Raw genomic sequence first — 18,207 nt, 5'->3', positions numbered from 1 at the left:
ACCCCCCGAGAAGCAATTCGACAGTCCCGACCTTTAAACCCCAAACTTTGCACTCTTTGCCCTTCAACCCCTTCCTATCATCCCCACAGCCAATAAAAAATGTTTTCCCCACCTTCTCCACCCCTCCCGCCTGAAACTTTTATTCCTCCCCCCCCCCGCCTACCCCCCGACCAGGTTCTCGCCTTGGAGCTCCATAGCTGCGGCACCGAAGTGCTGGAAGATTTCTGGGTTCCCTTTTATGTTGACTGCCATTCAGTTCTCATATTCATAGTATATACAATCTCATCGACAGGTTTGCGGCTGCCTGCAATGAATTTGGCCTAACCATCAGCCTCAAGAAAACAAACATCATGGGGCAGGACGTCAGAAATGCTCCATCCATCAATATTGGCGACCACGCTCTGGAAGTGGTTCAAAAGTTCACCTACCTTGGCTCAACTATCACCAGTAACCTGTCTCTGGATGCAGAAATCAACAAGCGCATGGGAAAGGCTTCCACTGCTATGTCCAGACTGGCCAAGAGAGTGTGGGAAAATGACGCACTGACACGGAACACAAAAGTCCGAGTGTATCAGGCCTGTGTCCTCAGTATCTTGCTCTATGGCAGCGAGGCCTGGACAACGTATGTCAGCCAAGAGCGACGTCTCAATTCATTCCATCTTCGCTGCCTCCGGAGAATACTTGGCATCAGGTGGCAGGACCGTATCTCCAACACAGAAGTCCTCGAGGCGGCCAACATCCCCAGCGTGTACACACTACTGAGTCAGCGGCGCTTGACATGGCTTGGCCATGTGAGCCGCATGGAAGATGGCAGGATTCCCAAAGACACATTGTACAGCGAGCTCGCCACTGGTATCAGACCCACCGGCCGTCCATGTCTCCGCTATAAAGACGTCTGCAAACGCGACATGAAATCCTGTGACATTGATCACAAGTCGTGGGAGTCAGTTGCCAGCGTTCGCCAGAGCTGGCGGGCAGCCATAAAGACGGGGCTAAAATGTGGCGAGTCGAAGAGACTTAGTAGTTGGCAGCAAAAAAGACAGAGGCGCAAGGGGAGAGCCAACTATGCAACAGCCCCGACAAACAAATTTCTCTGCAGCACCTGTGGAAGAGCCTGTCACTCTAAAATTGGCCTTTATAGCCACTCCAGGCGCTGCTTCACAAACCACTGACTACCTCCAGGCGCTTATCCATTATCTCTCGAGATAAGGAGGCCCAAAAGAAAAAAGGAAAAGAATACAATATATAGATAGATACATAATTCAGATACATTTGCTATTTATCTGCCATTGTGTAGTCAACCTAAGAAAAAACAAACTTGACTTTATATAGCTCCTTTCACATCCTGAGAATGTCCCAAAGTGCTTCACAACGAAGAACTACCTATGAAGTGCAGTCACTGTTGTGATACCAGCCCTTCGCTTTGCAAGCTGGAACGTCAGAACTGTGTGTCCTGGCCTGTCGGAAGACCTTACACAAATCAACGATTCTCGGAAGACCGCCATCATTAACAACGAGCTCAGTAGACTCAATGTGGACATTGCAGCACTTCAGGAGACTCGCCTCCCCGCGAGTGGCTCTCTAGCAGAGCAAGACTACACCTTCTTCTGGCAGGGCAGGGATCCTGAAGAACCAAGACAGCATGGAGTGGGCTTCGCCATCAGAAACTCCTTGCTCAGCATGATAGAGCCTCCCTCAAATGGCTCGGAACGCATACTGTCCATCCGACTGCTCACCACCTCTGGTCCAGTACACCTACTCAGCATCTATGCTCCAACACTCTGCTCCCCACCTGAAGCTAAAGACCAGTTCTATGAACAACTCCATAACATCATTAGCAGCATCCCCAACACCGAACACCTATTCCTGCTGGGGGACTTTAATGCCAGGGTTGGGGCCGACCATGACTCATGGCCCTCCTGCCTTGGGCGCTATGGCGTTGGAAGGATGAATGAGAACGGGCAGAGACTGCTTGAGTTGTGTACCTATCATAACCTCTGCATCACCAACTCGTTCTTTCACACTAAACCCTGTCACCAGGTTTCATGGAGGCACCCAAGATCACGTCGTTGGCACCAGCTAGACCTCATTGTCACAAGGCGAGCCGCCTTAAACAGTGTTCAAATCACACGCAGCTTCCACAGTGCGGACTGCGACACCGACCACTCCCTGGTGTGCAGCAAGGTTAGACTCAGACCAAAGAAGTTGCATCATTCCAAGCAGAAGGGCCACCCGCGCATCAACACGAGCAGAATTTCTCACCCACAGCTGTTACAAAAATTTCTAAATTCACTTGTAACAGCCCTTCAAAACACTCCCACAGGGGATGCTGAGACCAAGTGGGCCCACATCAGAGACGCCATCTATGAGTCAGCTTTGACCACCTACGGCAAAAGTGCGAAGAGAAATGCAGACTGGTTTCAATCTCATAATGAAGAGCTGGAACCTGTCATAGCCGCTAAGCGCATTGCACTGTTGAACTACAAGAAAGCCCCCAGCGATTTAACATCCGCAGCACTTAAAGCAGCCAGAAGTACTGCACAAAGAACAGCTAGGCGTTGCGCAAACGACTACTGGCAACACCTCTTTCTTCTTTTTTCTTTTGGGCCTCCTTATCTCGAGAGACAATGGATACGCGCCTGGAGGTGGTCAGTGGTTTGTGAAGCAGCGCCTGGAGTGGCTATAAAGGCCAATTCTGGAGTGACAGGCTCTTCCACAGGTGCTGCAGAGAAATTTGTTTGTTGGGGCTGTTGCACAGTTGGCTCTCCCCTTGCGCCTCTGTCTTTTTTCCTGCCAACTACTAAGTCTCTTCGACTCGCCACAATTTAGCCCTGTCTTTATGGCTGCCCGCCAGCTCTGGCGAATGCTGGCAACTGACTCCCACGACTTGTGATCAATGTCACACGATTTCATGTCGCGTTTGCAGACGTCTTTATAACGGAGACATGGACGGCCGGTGGGTCTGATACCAGTGGCGAGCTCGCTGTACAATGTGTCTTTGGGGATCCTGCCATCTTCCATGCGGCTCACATGGCCAAGCCATCTCAAGCGCCGCTGACTCAGTAGTGTGTATAAGCTGGGGATGTTGGCCGCTTCAAGGACTTCTGTGTTGGAGATATAGTCCTGCCACCTGATGCCAAGTATTCTCCGAAGGCAGCGAAGATGGAATGAATTGAGACGTCGCTCTTGGCTGGCATACGTTGTCCAGGCCTCGCTGCCGTAGAGCAAGGTACTGAGGACACAGGCCTGATACACTCGGACTTTTGTGTTCCGTGTCAGTGCGCCATTTTCCCACACTCTCTTGGCCAGTCTGAACATAGCAGTGGAAGCCTTACCCATGCGCTTGTTGATTTCTGCATCTAGAGACAGGTTACTGGTGATAGTTGAGCCTAGGTAGGTGAACTCTTGAACCACTTCCAGAGCGTGGTCGCCAATATTGATGGATGGAGCATTTCTGACATCCTGCCCCATGATGTTCGTTTTCTTGAGGCTGATGGTTAGGCCAAATTCATTGCAGGCAGACGCAAACCTGTCGATGAGACTCTGCAGGCATTCTTCAGTGTGAGATGTTAAAGCAGCATCGTCAGCAAAGAGGAGTTCTCTGATGAGGACTTTCCGTACTTTGGACTTCGCTCTTAGACGGGCAAGGTTGAACAACCTGCCCCCTGATCTTGTGTGGAGGAAAATTCCTTCTTCAGAGGATTTGAACGCATGTGAAAGCAGCAGGGAGAAGAAAATCCCAAAAAGTGTGGGTGCGAGAACACAGCCCTGTTTCACACCACTCAGGATAGGAAAGGGCTCTGATGAGGAGCCACCATGTTGAATTGTGCCTTTCATATTGTCATGGAATGAGGTGATGATACTTAGTAGCTTTGGTGGACATCCGATCTTTTCTAGTAGTCTGAAGAGACCACGTCTGCTGACGAGGTCAAAGGCTTTGGTGAGATCAATGAAAGCAATGTAGAGGGGCATCTGTTGTTCACGGCATTTCTCCTGTATCTGACGAAGGGAGAACAGCATGTCAATAGTCGATCTCTCTGCACGAAAGCCACACTGTGCCTCAGGGTAGACGCGCTCGGCCAGCTTCTGAAGCCTGTTCAGAGCGACTCGAGCAAAGACTTTCCCCACTATGCTGAGCAGGGAGATTCCACGGTAGTTGTTGCAGTCACCGCGGTCACCTTTGTTTTTATAGAGGGTGATGATGTTGGCATCGCGCATGTCCTGGGGTACTGCTCCCTCGTCCCAGCACAGGCATAGCAGTTCATGTAGTGCTGAGAGTATAGCAGGCTTGGCACTCTTGATTATTTCAGGGGTAATGCTGTCCTTCCCAGGGGCTTTTCCGCTGGCTAGGGAATCAATGGCATCACTGAGTTCCGATTTGGTTGGCTGTATGTCCAGCTCATCCATGACTGGTAGAGGCTGGGCTGCATTGAGGGCAGTCTCAGTGACAGCATTCTCCCTGGAGTACAGTTCTAGGTAGTGCTCAACCCAGCGGTCCATCTGTTTGCGTTGGTCAGTGATTATGTCCCCCGATTTAGATTTGAGGGGGGTGATCTTCTTGATGGTTGGCCCAAGAGCTCTCTTCATGCCATCATACATTCCTCTGATGTTTCCGGTGTCTGAGGCCAGCTGAATATGGCTGCATAGGTGTTGCCAGTAGTCGTTTGCGCAACGCCTAGCTGTTCTTTGTGCAGTACTTCTGGCTGCTTTAAGTGCTGCGGATGTTAAATCGCTGGGGGCTTTCTTGTAGTTCAAAAGTGCAATGCGCTTAGCGGCTATGACAGGTTCCAGCTCTTCATTATGAGATTGAAACCAGTCTGCATTTCTCTTCGCACTTTTGCCGTAGGTGGTCAAAGCTGACTCATAGATGGCGTCTCTGATGTGGGCCCACTTGGTCTCAGCATCCCCTGTGGGAGTGTTTTGAAGGGCTGTTACAAGTGAATTTAGAAATTTTTGTAACAGCTGTGGGTGAGAAATTCTGCTCGTGTTGATGCGCGGGTGGCCCTTCTGCTTGGAATGATGCAACTTCTTTGGTCTGAGTCTAACCTTGCTGCACACCAGGGAGTGGTCGGTGTCGCAGTCCGCACTGTGGAAGCTGCGTGTGATTTGAACACTGTTTAAGGCGGCTCGCCTTGTGACAATGAGGTCTAGCTGGTGCCAACGACGTGATCTTGGGTGCCTCCATGAAACCTGGTGACAGGGTTTAGTGTGAAAGAACGAGTTGGTGATGCAGAGGTTATGATAGGTACACAACTCAAGCAGTCTCTGCCCGTTCTCATTCATCCTTCCAACGCCATAGCGCCCAAGGCAGGAGGGCCATGAGTCATGGTCGGCCCCAACCCTGGCATTAAAGTCCCCCAGCAGGAATAGGTGTTCGGTGTTGGGGATGCTGCTAATGATGTCATGGAGTTGTTCATAGAACTGGTCTTTAGCTTCAGGTGCGGAACAGAGTGTTGGAGCATAGATGCTGAGTAGGTGTACTGGACCAGAGGTGGTGAGCAGTCGGATGGACAGTATGCGTTCCGAGCCATTTGAGGGAGGCTCTATCATGCTGAGCAAGGAGTTTCTGATGGCGAAGCCCACTCCATGCTGTCTTGGTTCTTCAGGATCCCTGCCCTGCCAGAAGAAGGTGTAGTCTTGCTCTGCTAGAGAGCCACTCGCGGGGAGGCGAGTCTCCTGAAGTGCTGCAATGTCCACATTGAGTCTACTGAGCTCGTTGTTAATGATGGCGGTCTTCCGAGAATCGTTGATTTGTGTAAGGTCTTCCGACAGGCCAGGACACATAGTTCTGACGTTCCAGCTTGCAAAGCGAAGGGCTGGTACCTTCTTTCCTTTTTTCATGTTGTTTGGTGCGGTGTATCAGTCCACCTTTCGGACAATGACCCTGAGCTCCAAGCACCCATTGAAGCAGGCAGACTGTGGCGGGACAGAACCTTATTGACCGGGGGCTGCCCGGTTTGAGGCGGGCGGTAGCTGTCCAGTGAGGTGCAATGACCTCTCCCACCGACAAAGGCAACCCGTGGCGCCCAGTTTCTACGCCAATTTATCTGGACTTATAACCCGTAACTGCTGCCTTCCGTGTTGTTTCAGTCGCTGTGAGGCAACTATGGAGTGACCTCTCCATGGCGCATGCCTGGGCAAATTTATGGAGGTTGAGAGTTGCCCAGTCGTCAAAACCCCCCTCTCGGCCTTTCTGGTGGGGTCCAAAGGAGTGCAGGACACGACGTTTGGCACCAGTATGGCTGCAGGAACTGCCGGAAACATGCCAAAGGTGACACATGACCGCCTACGGGGTTCCGCTCCGGATTTTCTGTTAGGGTTTTCAACACCTATGCAGTCATATTCAGCTGGCCTCAGACACCGGAAAACATCAGAGGAATGTATGATGGCATGAAGAGAGCTCTTGGGCCAACCATCAAGAAGATCGCCCCCCTCAAATCTAAATCGGGGGACATAATCACTGACCAACGCAAACAGATGGACCGCTGGGTTGAGCACCACCTAGAACTGTACTCCAGGGAGAATGCTGTCACTGAGACTGCCCTCAATGCAGCCCAGCCTCTACCAGTCATGGATGAGCTGGACATACAGCCAACCAAATCGGAACTCAGTGATGCCATTGATTCCCTAGCCAGCGGAAAAGCCCCTGGGAAGGACAGCATTACCCCTGAAATAATCAAGAGTGCCAAGCCTGCTATACTCTCAGCACTACATGAACTGCTATGCCTGTGCTGGGACGAGGGAGCAGTACCCCAGGACATGCGCGATGCCAACATCATCACCCTCTATAAAAACAAAGGTGACCGCGGTGACTGCAACAACTACCGTGGAATCTCCCTGCTCAGCATAGTGGGGAAAGTCTTTGCTCGAGTCGCTCTGAACAGGCTCCAGAAGCTGGCCGAGCGCGTCTACCCTGAGGCACAGTGTGGCTTTCGTGCAGAGAGATCGATCATTGACATGCTGTTCTCCCTTCGTCAGATACAGGAGAAATGCCGTGAACAACAGATGCCCCTCTACATTGCTTTCATTGATCTCACCAAAGCCTTTGACCTCGTCAGCAGACGTGGTCTCTTCAGACTACTAGAAAAGATAGGATGTCCACCAAAGCTACTAAGTATCATCACCTCATTCCATGACAATATGAAAGGCACAATTCAACATGGTGGCTCCTCATCAGAGCCCTTTCCTATCCTGAGTGGTGTGAAACAGGGCTGTGTTCTCGCACCCACACTTTTTGGGATTTTCTTCTCCCTGCTGCTTTCACATGCGTTCAAATCCTCTGAAGAAGGAATATTCCTCCACACAAGATCAGGGGGCAGGTTGTTCAACCTTGCCCGTCTAAGAGCGAAGTCCAAAGTACGGAAAGTCCTCATCAGAGAACTCCTCTTTGCTGACGATGCTGCTTTAACATCTCACACTGAAGAGTGCCTGCAGAGTCTCATCGACAGGTTTGCGTCTGCCTGCAATGAATTTGGCCTAACCATCAGCCTCAAGAAAACGAACATCATGGGGCAGGACGTCAGAAATGCTCCATCCATTAATATTGGCGACCACGCTCTGGAAGTGGTTCAAGAGTTCACCTACCTAGGCTCAACTATCACCAGTAACCTGTCTCTAGATGCAGAAATCAACAAGCGCATGGGTAAGGCTTCCACTGCTATGTCCAGACTGGCCAAGAGAGTGTGGGAAAATGGCGCACTGACACGGAACACAAAAGTCCGAGTGTATCAGGCCTGTGTCCTCAGTACCTTGCTCTACGGCAGCGAGGCCTGGGCAACGTATGCCAGCCAAGAGCGACGTCTCAATTCATTCCATCTTTGCTGCCTTCGGAGAATACTTGGCATCAGGTGGCAGGACTATATTTCCAACACAGAAGTCCTTGAAGCAGCCAACACCTCCAGCTTGTACACACTACTGAGTCAGCGGCGCTTGACATGGCTTGGCCATGTGAGCCGCATGGAAGATGGCAGGATCCCCAAAGACACATTGTACAGCGAGCTCGCCACTGGTATCAGACCCACCGGCCGTCCATGTCTCCGCTATAAAGACGTCTGCAAACGCGACATGAAATCGTGTGACATTGATCACAAGTCGTGGGAGTCAGTTGCCAGCATTCGCTAGAGCTGGCGGGCAGCCATAAAGACAGGGCTAAATTGTGGCGAGTCGAGGAGACTTAGTAGTTGGCAGGAAAAAAGACAGAGGCGCAAGGGGAGAGCCAACTGTGCAACAGCCCCGACAAACAAATTTCTCTGCAGCACCTGTGGAAGAGCCTGTCATTCTAGAATTGGCCTTTATAGCCACTCCAGGCGCTGCTTCACAAACCACTGACCACCTCCAGGCGCGTATCCATTGTCTCTCGAGATAAGGAGGCCCAAAAGAAAGAAGAAGAAAACTGTTGTGATGTAGGGAAAGCAGTAGCAAATTTGTGAACAGCAGGATCCAATAAATGTGAACAAGATAAATCGGCAGTTAATCTGTTTTGTTAACTGAGGGGAAAATATTGGTCATAGTACAGGGAGGATTCCTGAAATAACGCCATGGGATTATTCACGTCTACCTGAGAGAGCTGAAGGGGGTGGGGAAGATCAGTTTAACATTCCATCTGAAAGACGGCATCTCTGACAGTGCCACAGGCTCTCTCTCAGTACTACGCTGGGAGTGTTATCTGGATTACGTGCTCAAATCTCTGAACAATACAATTTCAAAATACCTCATTCAACGAAAATGTATCAAATTAAGTATTTAATATTCCAAAGTGATGAAGCACCTTAGAAACCCTAGTATTATTGAGTGATCTCAGCACTAATTAAACAAATACTTTTGCCTGTTTCAAAATCAGCAATGATCACACTGGTTATATGTTTATAAATTAAGTATTTTGTACTATAATATATTTACAGTGTTTTAGAAATGGGAGGGCAGGGTGAAACATTACCATCACAATGCCAATGCCTCCTCCACTGTTGCTTCGAATGTGCCTTTGCTCCTTTGTTTTAATATTCATGAGGATTACCAGGTTACCAGCCACAAACATTATGGTTTGCTCATCTATGAGCTGAATGTTCACTCGCCGAGTACAGTCGTAGCCGAAAGAATATCTGGGGTCAAAATAGTCAAGGCAAGACAAGAGTTAAAGGAAGGCAGTAGGTGAAAAACAAACTGCAATAGATCCAACTGACTGCACTGTCAATTAAATTTACTATTCACTGGGATTAATTTGGGAACGATTTGCTATACACCGATTAATTTGGGAAACAAGTGAATTTACTGTACACTGGGATTAATTTGGGAATAAATTAAATTTACTGTATGCTGGGCTTAATCTGGGAAACTGAATTTACTGTACATGGGAATTCATTTGGAGATAAATTAAATTTACTGTACACTAGGATTAACATGGAGAATAAAATTTACTGTACATGATTTATTTGGAGATTAAATTAAATTTACTGTACACTAGGATTAACATGGAGATTAAATAAAATTTACTGTACATGATTTATTTGGAGATTAAATTAAATTTACAGTACACTAGGATTAACATGGAGAATAAAATTTACTGTACATGATTTATTTGGAGATTAAATTAAATTTACTGTACATGATTTATTTGGAGATTAAATTAAATTTACAGTACACTAGGATTAACATGGAGAATAAAATTTACTGTACATGATTTATTTGGAGATTAAATTAAATTTACTGTACATTCTTACTAATCTTGGGAATAAATTAAATTCATTGTTCACAGGGATTAATTTGGAGATTAAATTAAATTTACTATTTGCTGGAATTAATTTGGAAATAAATTAAATTTAGCGTATACTGGTATTAATCAAAAAAATTCACTACTCTGGGAGTAGTTTGGGAAAAAATTAAATTTACTGTACACTGGGATTAATTTGGGCAATAAATTCAATTTACTGTACACTGGTATTAATTTGGGAAACAAATGAATTTACTGTACATGGGAATTAATTTGGAGATTAAATTAAATTTCCTGAACACAATTAATTTAGTGCTTAAATATACTGTACACTGGGATTAATTTTGGGAATAAATTAAATTTACTGTATGATGGGATTAATTTGGAAATAAATTAATCGCATGCTGGGTGTAATTTGGGGAATAAATTAAGTTTTCTGTACACTGGGATTAATTGGGGAATAAGATTAAATTTACTTCAGACTGGGATTAATTTAGGAATCAGGTTTCATCTACTGTACACTGGAGGTCATTTGGGAAATAAATCTACTGTTCGCTGGGATTAATTTTGAAATAAATTAAATTTACCTTATACTGGGATTAATTTGGCAAGTAAATTAAATTCACTATACACTGGGCGTAATTTTGGGAATAAATTAAATTTATCATAGGCTGGGATTAATTTGGAAAATAAATTATATTTACTGTATGCTGGGATTAATTTGGCGAGTAAATTAAATTCACTATACACTGGGATTAATTTTGGGAATAAATTAAGTTTACTGTTCAATGGGATTCATTTGGAAATAAATTTACCGTATGATAGGATTAATTTGGGAAATTAATTAAATATACTGTATGCTGGGATTAATTTGGAAATAAATTAAATTTACCGTATGCTGGGAGCAATTTGGGGCATAAACTAAGTTTTCTGTACACTGGGATTAATTTAGGAATCAGGTTAAATTTACTATACACTGGAATTAATTTGGGAACTAAATTAAATTTACTGTACATTGGGATTAATTTAGGAATCAGGTTAAATGTACGGTACACTGGAATTAATTTGGGAATAAATTAAATTTACTGTACACTGGGATTTAGGAATCAGGTTAAATTTACTGTACACGAATTAATTTGGGAATAAATTTAATTTACTGTACACTGGGATTTAAGAATCAGGTTAAATTTACTGTACACGAATTAATTTGGGAATAAATTTAATTTACTGTACACTGGGATTTAGGAATCAGGTTAAATTTACTGTACATGAATTAATTTGGGAATAAATTTAATTTACTGTACACTGGGATTAATTTGGGAATCAGATTAAATTAACTTCAGACTGTGATTAATTTAGGAATCAGGTTAATATACTGTACACTGAGATTACTTTGAGGACTACATTAAATTTTCTGTACACAGATTAATTTTGGGAATATATAAAATTTCCTGTATGCTGGGATTAATTTGGGGAATAAATTAAAATCACTGTAGACTAGAATTACAACATTCTGAAAGAAAATGTTTCTGCAGAATGTCTAGCATTTCAGCTGTTTTAATGAAGGATACACAAAGGTGAGAAGATCTTCTGGAATTTCCGAGTCTGGTGTGATGAACGGCTTTAAGTATACATCCTCATAGTCATAGAAGAAGTCAGCTGGGAGTATTCTTTCTATTTCCTTTTTGCTTGTTTCCATGTCCGCCTGCTCTGCAGGTTGCTCTGTAATTAAACAACATCACACGTTTGGTTCTTCTGCAAATACTGCTCATATTTTTCAGTTATGCTTTCTATCGAACCCGGGTTCGATTCCGGGTACTGCCTGTGTGGAGTTTGCAAGTTCTCCCTGTGTCTGCGTGGGTTTTCTCCGGGTGCTCCGGTTTCCTCCCACAAGCCAAAAGACTTGCAGGTTGATAGGTAAATTGGCCATTATAAATTGTCACTAGTATAGGTAGGTGGTAGAGAAATATAGGGACAGGTGGGGATGTGGTAGGAATATGGGATTAGTGTCGGATTAGTGTAAATGGGTGGTTGATGTTCGGCAAAGACTCGGTGGGCCGAAGGGCCTGTTTCAGTGCTGTATCTCTAATCTAATCTAATGCTATTGATGCATAGCCAAGCCACCTATCAGATAATGAGTACAAGTTTCAGATATAGACCGAAATAAAGATATTGGGCTGAATTTTATTAGCGTGCGCACATCGCAGCGGTGCGCTTTGAAGTCGGCAGCCTGTCCGCACTAAGCGGCCGCTGCAGAGCCCCCGCGATATTACGAGCGGGGACTCAGGAGCATCACTGTGACGCGCTGCCACCCCCCCCCCCCACCGCCCAATATTACGTGGGGAGAGGCAGAACATCCGGCACAGTAAATGACCTTCTGTCAGCTGTGTAGCAGGTACTGGGACCCTATTTAAAGCGTCCCAGTACCTGCTTCTTGACAGCTGCCAAAGAAATACTTACCTCACTATTGAAGAGTGGGGCTGCTGTCAATCTGGCATCAAAGCAGAAAGTGCTGGGGAAACTCAACAGGTCTGGCAGTATCTGCGGAGAGAGAAGCAGAGTTAACTTGATCAAGTTCTTAGACCTGAAAGTTAACTCTGCTTCTCTTTCCACAGATGCTACCAGACCTGCTGAGTTTCCCCAGCACTTTTTGCTTTGCTGCCACATACTTACCCTGCTGTGTCCCTGTGTCCTGTGAAGTTGTGATCCTCTTCTTCCATCCAAGTGTAAAAATTCCATCTTGTAGGCGTGCTGCACCTGGGTAAATAATCTTAATTTTGCACATACCAGGACGTGAGATTGAATTGTACCATAAAAGGCAAATACACAACAGAAATAAAACCATAATTAAAGAATATCTGCATACTATGGGCTTCTAATCATGGGGAACGAGAGAGACTCACGGTTGGTGTGTTGCCTCCCAGGTGCCAGGGTTCGTGATGTCTCGGATCGTGTTTTTGGGATCCTTAAGGGGGAGGGGGAGCAGCCCCAAGTCGTGGTCCACATAGGCACCAACGACATAGGTAGGAAGAGAAATGGGGATTTAAGGCAGAAATTCAGGGAGCTAGGGTGGAAGCTTAGAGCGAGAACAGACAGAGTTGTTATCTCTGGGTTGTTGCCCGTGCCACGTGATAGCGAAGCGAGGAATAGGGAGAGAGAGGAGTTGAACACGTGGCTGCAGGGATGGTGTAGGAGGGAGGGTTTTGGTTTCCTGGATAATTGGGGCTCTTTCTGGGGTAGGTGGGACCTCTACAAACAGGATGGTCTTCACCTGAACCAGAGGGGTACCAATATCCTGGGGGGGAGATTTGCTAGTGCTAGGGGAAAGGAAATTATGATGCGATTAGGCAAGATTTAGGATGCGTAGGATGGGGAAGGAAACTGCAGGGATGGGCACAATCGAAATGTGGAGCTTATTCAAGGAGCAGCTACTGCGTGTCCTTGATAAGTATGTACCTGTCAGGCAGGGAGGAAGTTGTCGAGCGAGGGAGCCGTGGTTTACTAAAGAAGTTGAAGCGCTTGTCAAGAGGAAGAAGAAGGCTTATGTTAGGATGAGACGTGAAGGCTCAGTTAGGGCGCTTGAGAGTTACAAGCTAGCCAGGAAGGATCTAAAGGGAGAGCTAAGAAGAGCAAGGAGAGGACACGAGAAGTCATTGGCGGATAGGATCAAGGAAAAGCCTAAGGCTTTCTCTAGGTATATCAGGAATAAAAGAATGACTAGAGTTAGATTAGGGCCAATCAAGGATAGTAGTGGGAAGTTGTGTGTGGAATCAGAGGAGATAGGGGAAGTGTTAAATGAATATTTTTCGTCAGTATTTACAGTAGAGAAAGAAAATGTTGTCGAGGAGAATACTGAGATTCAGACTACTAGGCTAGATGGGATTGAGGTTCACAAGGAGGAGGTGTTAGCAATTTTGGAAAGTGTGAAAATAGATAAGTCCCCTGGGCCAGATGGGATTTATCCTAGGATTCTCTGGGAAGCCAGGGAGGAGATTGCAGAGACTTTGTCCTTGATCTTTATGTCGTCATTGTCGACAGGAATAGTGCCGGAAGACTGGAGGATAGCAAATGTTGTCCCCTTGTTCAAGAAGGGGAGTAGAGACAGCCCTGGTAATTATAGACCTGTGAGCTTTACTTCGGTTGTGGGTAAAATGTTGGAAAAGGTTATAAGAGACAGGATTTATAATCATCTTGAAAAGAATAAGTTCATTAGCGATAGTCAGCACGGTTTTGTGAAGGGTAGGTCGTGCCTCACAAACCTTATTGAGTTTTCGAGAAGGTGACCAAACAGGTGGATGAGGGTAAAGCAGTGGATGTGGTGAATATGGATTTCAGTAAGGCGTTTGATAAGGTTCCCCACGGTAGGCTATTGCAGAAAATACGGAAGTATGGGGTTGAAGGTGATTTAGAGCTTTGGATCAAAAATTGGCTAGCTGAAAGAAGACAGAGGGTGGTGGTTGATGGCAAATGTTCATCCTGGAGTTTAGTTACTATTGGTGTATCGCAAGGATCTGTTTTGGGGCCACTGCTGTTTGTCATTTTTATAAATGACCTGGAAGAGGGTGTAGAAGGGTGGGTTAGTAAATTTGCGGATGACACGACGGTCGGTGGAGTTTTGGATAGTGCCGAAGGATGTTGTAGGGTACAGAGGGACATAGATAGGCTGCAGAGCTGGGCTGAGAGATGGCAAATGGAGTTTAATGCGGAAAAGCGTGAGGTGATTCACTTTGGAAGGAGTAACAGGAATGCAGAGTACTGGGCTAATGGGAAGATTCTTGGTAGTGTAGATGAACAGAGAGATCTTGGTGTCCAGGTACATAAATCCCTGAAGGTTGCTACCCAGGTTAATAGGGCTGTTAAGAAGGCATATGGTGTGTTAGCTTTTATTAGTAGGGGGATCGAGTTTCGGAGCCACGAGGTCATGCTGCAGCTGTACAAAACTCTGGTGAGGCCGCACCTGGAGTATTGCGTGCAGTTCTGGTCACCGCATTATCGGAAGGATGTGGAAGCTTTGGAAAGGGTGCAGAGGAGATTTACTAGGATGTTGCCTGGTATGGAGGGAAGGTCTTACGAGGAAAGGCTGAGGGACTTGAGGCTGTTTTCGTTGGAGAGAAGGAGGAGGAGAGGTGACTTAATAGAGACATATAAGATAATCAGAGGGTTAGATAGGGTGGATAGTGACAGTCCTTTTCCTCGGATGGTGATGGCAAACACGAGGGGACATAGCTTTAAGTTGAGGGGTGATAGATATAGGACAGATGTTAGAGGTAGTTTCTTTACTCAGAGAGTAGTAAGGGCGTGGAACGCCCTGCCTGCAGCAGTAGTAGACTCACCAACTTTAAGGGCATTTAAGTGGTCATTGGATAGACATATGGATGAAAATGGAATAGTGTAGGTCAGATGGTTTCACAGGTCGGCGCAACATCGAGGGCCGAAGGGCCTGTACAGCGCTGTAATGTTCTTTAAAAAAAATCATCTGACTGTGAAAATTCTCAGACTAATATGCATTTGGAATCTGTATTCATTTCTCTGCTAACTGTTACGTGAAAAGACATGTTACTGCAATTAAAATATTTTTGTAAAGAACAAGGAAAATATGTTTATATTCTAGCTGCATTGCCAACTAGAAATATTACATCAATAGTTATGATCAGCTGCTGCAGAAGCAAAGTGTATGTGAACATGTGTCGATCTGTCATTGATGAAAAACCATGACAACAGCACAGATTTCCTCACTAGTCCTGCATTGGTTTTCAAACATGTGCAAGAAAAACCCTGCAGCCAGAAGTTAGAGCAGTTACACTGTGGAATCACCTTTGAATTTAAAGGACCAGACCAAAAATCAAGGATGGCAGAGGGATGTTCTAGGGTGGCCCCACAGTTCAGCGATGCCTTCCTGCTCACTCTCTTCCAGGCTGTGCGGGAAAGGCGGGAGGTCCTTTTCCCCAGCGATGGTAAGAAGAGGCCCTCCCGCCTGACCAAGGCAGCATGGCTGGAGGTGGCAGAGGAGGTGAGTAGCCATGGAGCCATCCGGCGTCAAAGGATCCAGTGCTGAAAGTGGATGAACGATCATTCCAACAGCCAGCCGGGGCCCTCCAGGCTTCGTGCGGGCAGAGGACAACCTCCAAAGGGAAATCAGATCAGCAGCCTTCCTGCAGTCAGGCTTCTAACGCAGAAGTTACACCGAGAAGGGGCACTCGCAAGCGTTTAAAGACACAAATGGGAATTCACAGGTGTCACTGCAATGTAAATACGTCTTTCACTAAATGTTCTTCACCAACATGTGTGTCTTTTTCTCCATGCGAATGATGTGTACCAGCATGTCGCCCAAATGTCACATTCCTTTGCACCATTGGCCCTTCAGGAAAATGCAATTACATCAGTGCCATGCCACCAATACTCAGGAGCATCTCCACACATGCAGTGACATGGACATTGGCTCAGTCAGCTGCTGCCTCTAATGGTTTACACAGAGATGCTGCAGATGTGGATTGGTGCACAGCAGGTGAGCAAAGGGTGATGTGTGGCTTGCAGAGCTCATGTTGGTTCCTATGGAGCAGAAAGCCTTTGTCTGATAAGCCACTGCCATGCATCCCTAGTTCGCTGCTAGCCCTGCATGTGGAACCTAGGTGCCATTTGCCCTCCCACGTACCTTTCCTGTTGTAGGTCCTCAGCGTCCTCATAGTGCGAGGAGGAATCCTGTTGATGTCTCTCCTCATCATACCAGCTGTTAGACCAGGTGAGAAAGGTGTCCAGGGGTCCCTTTGAGCCTTCACCTGGTCTTACTGTAACAGGGTTTTGTTTTAAAACACACAGTGTTTTGAGCTCCCCCTTTGGTGAATCCTTGTTCACCGCTTTCCAATTATATGGTAAAGAAACAAGCACAAACAGGTTTTCTTCGGTTTAAAGAAGAAATTTTATTAAACTTAAACTCTAATTTGGTTAACGCCTACATATACACGACACACCCACGCGAGCATGCAGACGTGATACACACATGCAGACAGGGACAGAAAAGAGTAGAAAAGATAAAGTGGAAGAGTCCTTTTGTTGAAGGTATGGTCGAAATTTTCGTTGTAGCCCAGTATTCCTCTTAAACCTTGTTCTCTATAGGAGACTTTTCTCTCTTGAGGTTCATGTGTCTTCAGTTGGTTTTTGGAGTTCCGTGAGAAAGAGGTGTGAGCTGACAGGCGAGGCTTTTTTCAATCCAGGAGCCAAGAGCTTTCTGCCAGTTCAACCACTGTCTCTACAATTTAAAACTCCCAAGCTGGCCAGCAGTGTGATTACCGAACTGGTTTGACCAGGTCTTGACTGTGTATTGTATGGGAGCAGGGGATAGCTCCTTTGTTCCAACACTGTCTGCTAATATGCAAAAATGTCTTTCCAGCCAGGGGCCTGGCAATTTCTGTAAAAGGCCTTCTCTTCCTCCCTGCAACAATTTGAAATTTAATGTTCATGTGGTGAAATTAATGTACCTCATTCTTGGCAGGTAGGGGCCTGCTTGACACCAGGCCTGCCCCCTATTGGGTTGTGCAGAGCACAGCAAGCAGCAAAGAAAGGAGCTGGTCTTTTCGGCCCGTAGTACAGGTCACCACCCTATCTATCCAGGCATTGGAAGCGCATCTTCAGCATGCAGATCGCTTGCTCAATGTAACTCCTGTAACTCAGTGGCTGGCATTGTATCTCTCCTCTGCAGCAGTGGTGGGGTCTCTCACTGGCGTAAGGAGCCATGTCTGCAAAGGACAGCCCTGTCTTCACGAAGCCGCCCCTCCATCTGAGCCAGTTCAGTGAACAGCGTTGGCAGCTGGGACTGGCACATGACCCAGGTGTCATGGCAGCTGCCTGTGAAGCGGGCACAGATTTGCATGAAACATCTCCAGTGATCACATACCAGCTGCACCGAGATTGAGAGGATTCCTTTAATGGTAACGTCTGCGGCTGGTAGCCTGGCTGGAGGCCTGATGGCCACATGGGTGCAGTCTATGAACACTAAAACCTCTGGTTATCCGGCAATGGTGCCGAAACTGATGGTCCTCCGGGCCTGACTGTTAGGGTCTGTTCAGAAGCGGATATACTCATTGGCCCTCCGGTGCAGGGCATCGGTAACCTCACTGATGCAGCGGTGCACTGCTGACTGTGTGACCCCACAAAGGTCTCTGGTGGGCCCCTGAAATGCTGTATATGTGTCAAGCTTCAGAGCCGCTGCCACTAATTCAGCAGGGGAATGGGAACCTAAATTGTAGTTCCAGTGTACAGGATGTTGAGAGTAGTGAGGTCAGGGATATGGTTACAAGGACGCAAGAGGGCACTGGCAAGCAAGAACCTGGTTTAAAGTGTGTCTACTTCAACGCCAGGAGCATCCGGAATAAGATGGGTGAGCTTATGGGGGACTTTAAATTTCCAAATATCGACTGGAAATACTATAGTTCGAGTACTTTAGATGGGTCAGTTTTTGTCCAGTGTGTGCAGGAGGGTTTTCTGACAGTATGTAGACAGGCCAA

At 46.5% G+C, this 18,207-nt stretch overlaps 1 protein-coding gene across 2 annotated transcripts in view; it reads right to left on the bottom strand.

The window, feature by feature from the left end:
- The window catches only part of LOC137374307 (cilia- and flagella-associated protein 44), a 283,090-nt gene that overhangs the window by 250,074 nt on the left and 14,809 nt on the right, over window positions 1-18,207 (bottom strand). For both annotated transcript variants that reach the window (XM_068040145.1, XM_068040146.1), the window contains exons 3-4: window positions 11,278-11,428; window positions 8,936-9,098 (exon numbers count right to left, since the gene is read on the bottom strand). In XM_068040145.1, coding sequence (XP_067896246.1) covers window positions 8,936-9,098; window positions 11,278-11,428 — 314 coding nt within the window. The remainder of the gene's footprint in view (window positions 1-8,935; window positions 9,099-11,277; window positions 11,429-18,207) is intronic.

Source organism: Heterodontus francisci, chromosome 10 (genome assembly GCF_036365525.1).
Source record: "Heterodontus francisci isolate sHetFra1 chromosome 10, sHetFra1.hap1, whole genome shotgun sequence".
NCBI lineage: Eukaryota > Metazoa > Chordata > Chondrichthyes > Heterodontiformes > Heterodontidae > Heterodontus > Heterodontus francisci.
The sequence above is the reverse complement of the archived record's forward strand: the minus strand, read 5'-3'. Positions and strand labels throughout refer to the sequence as shown.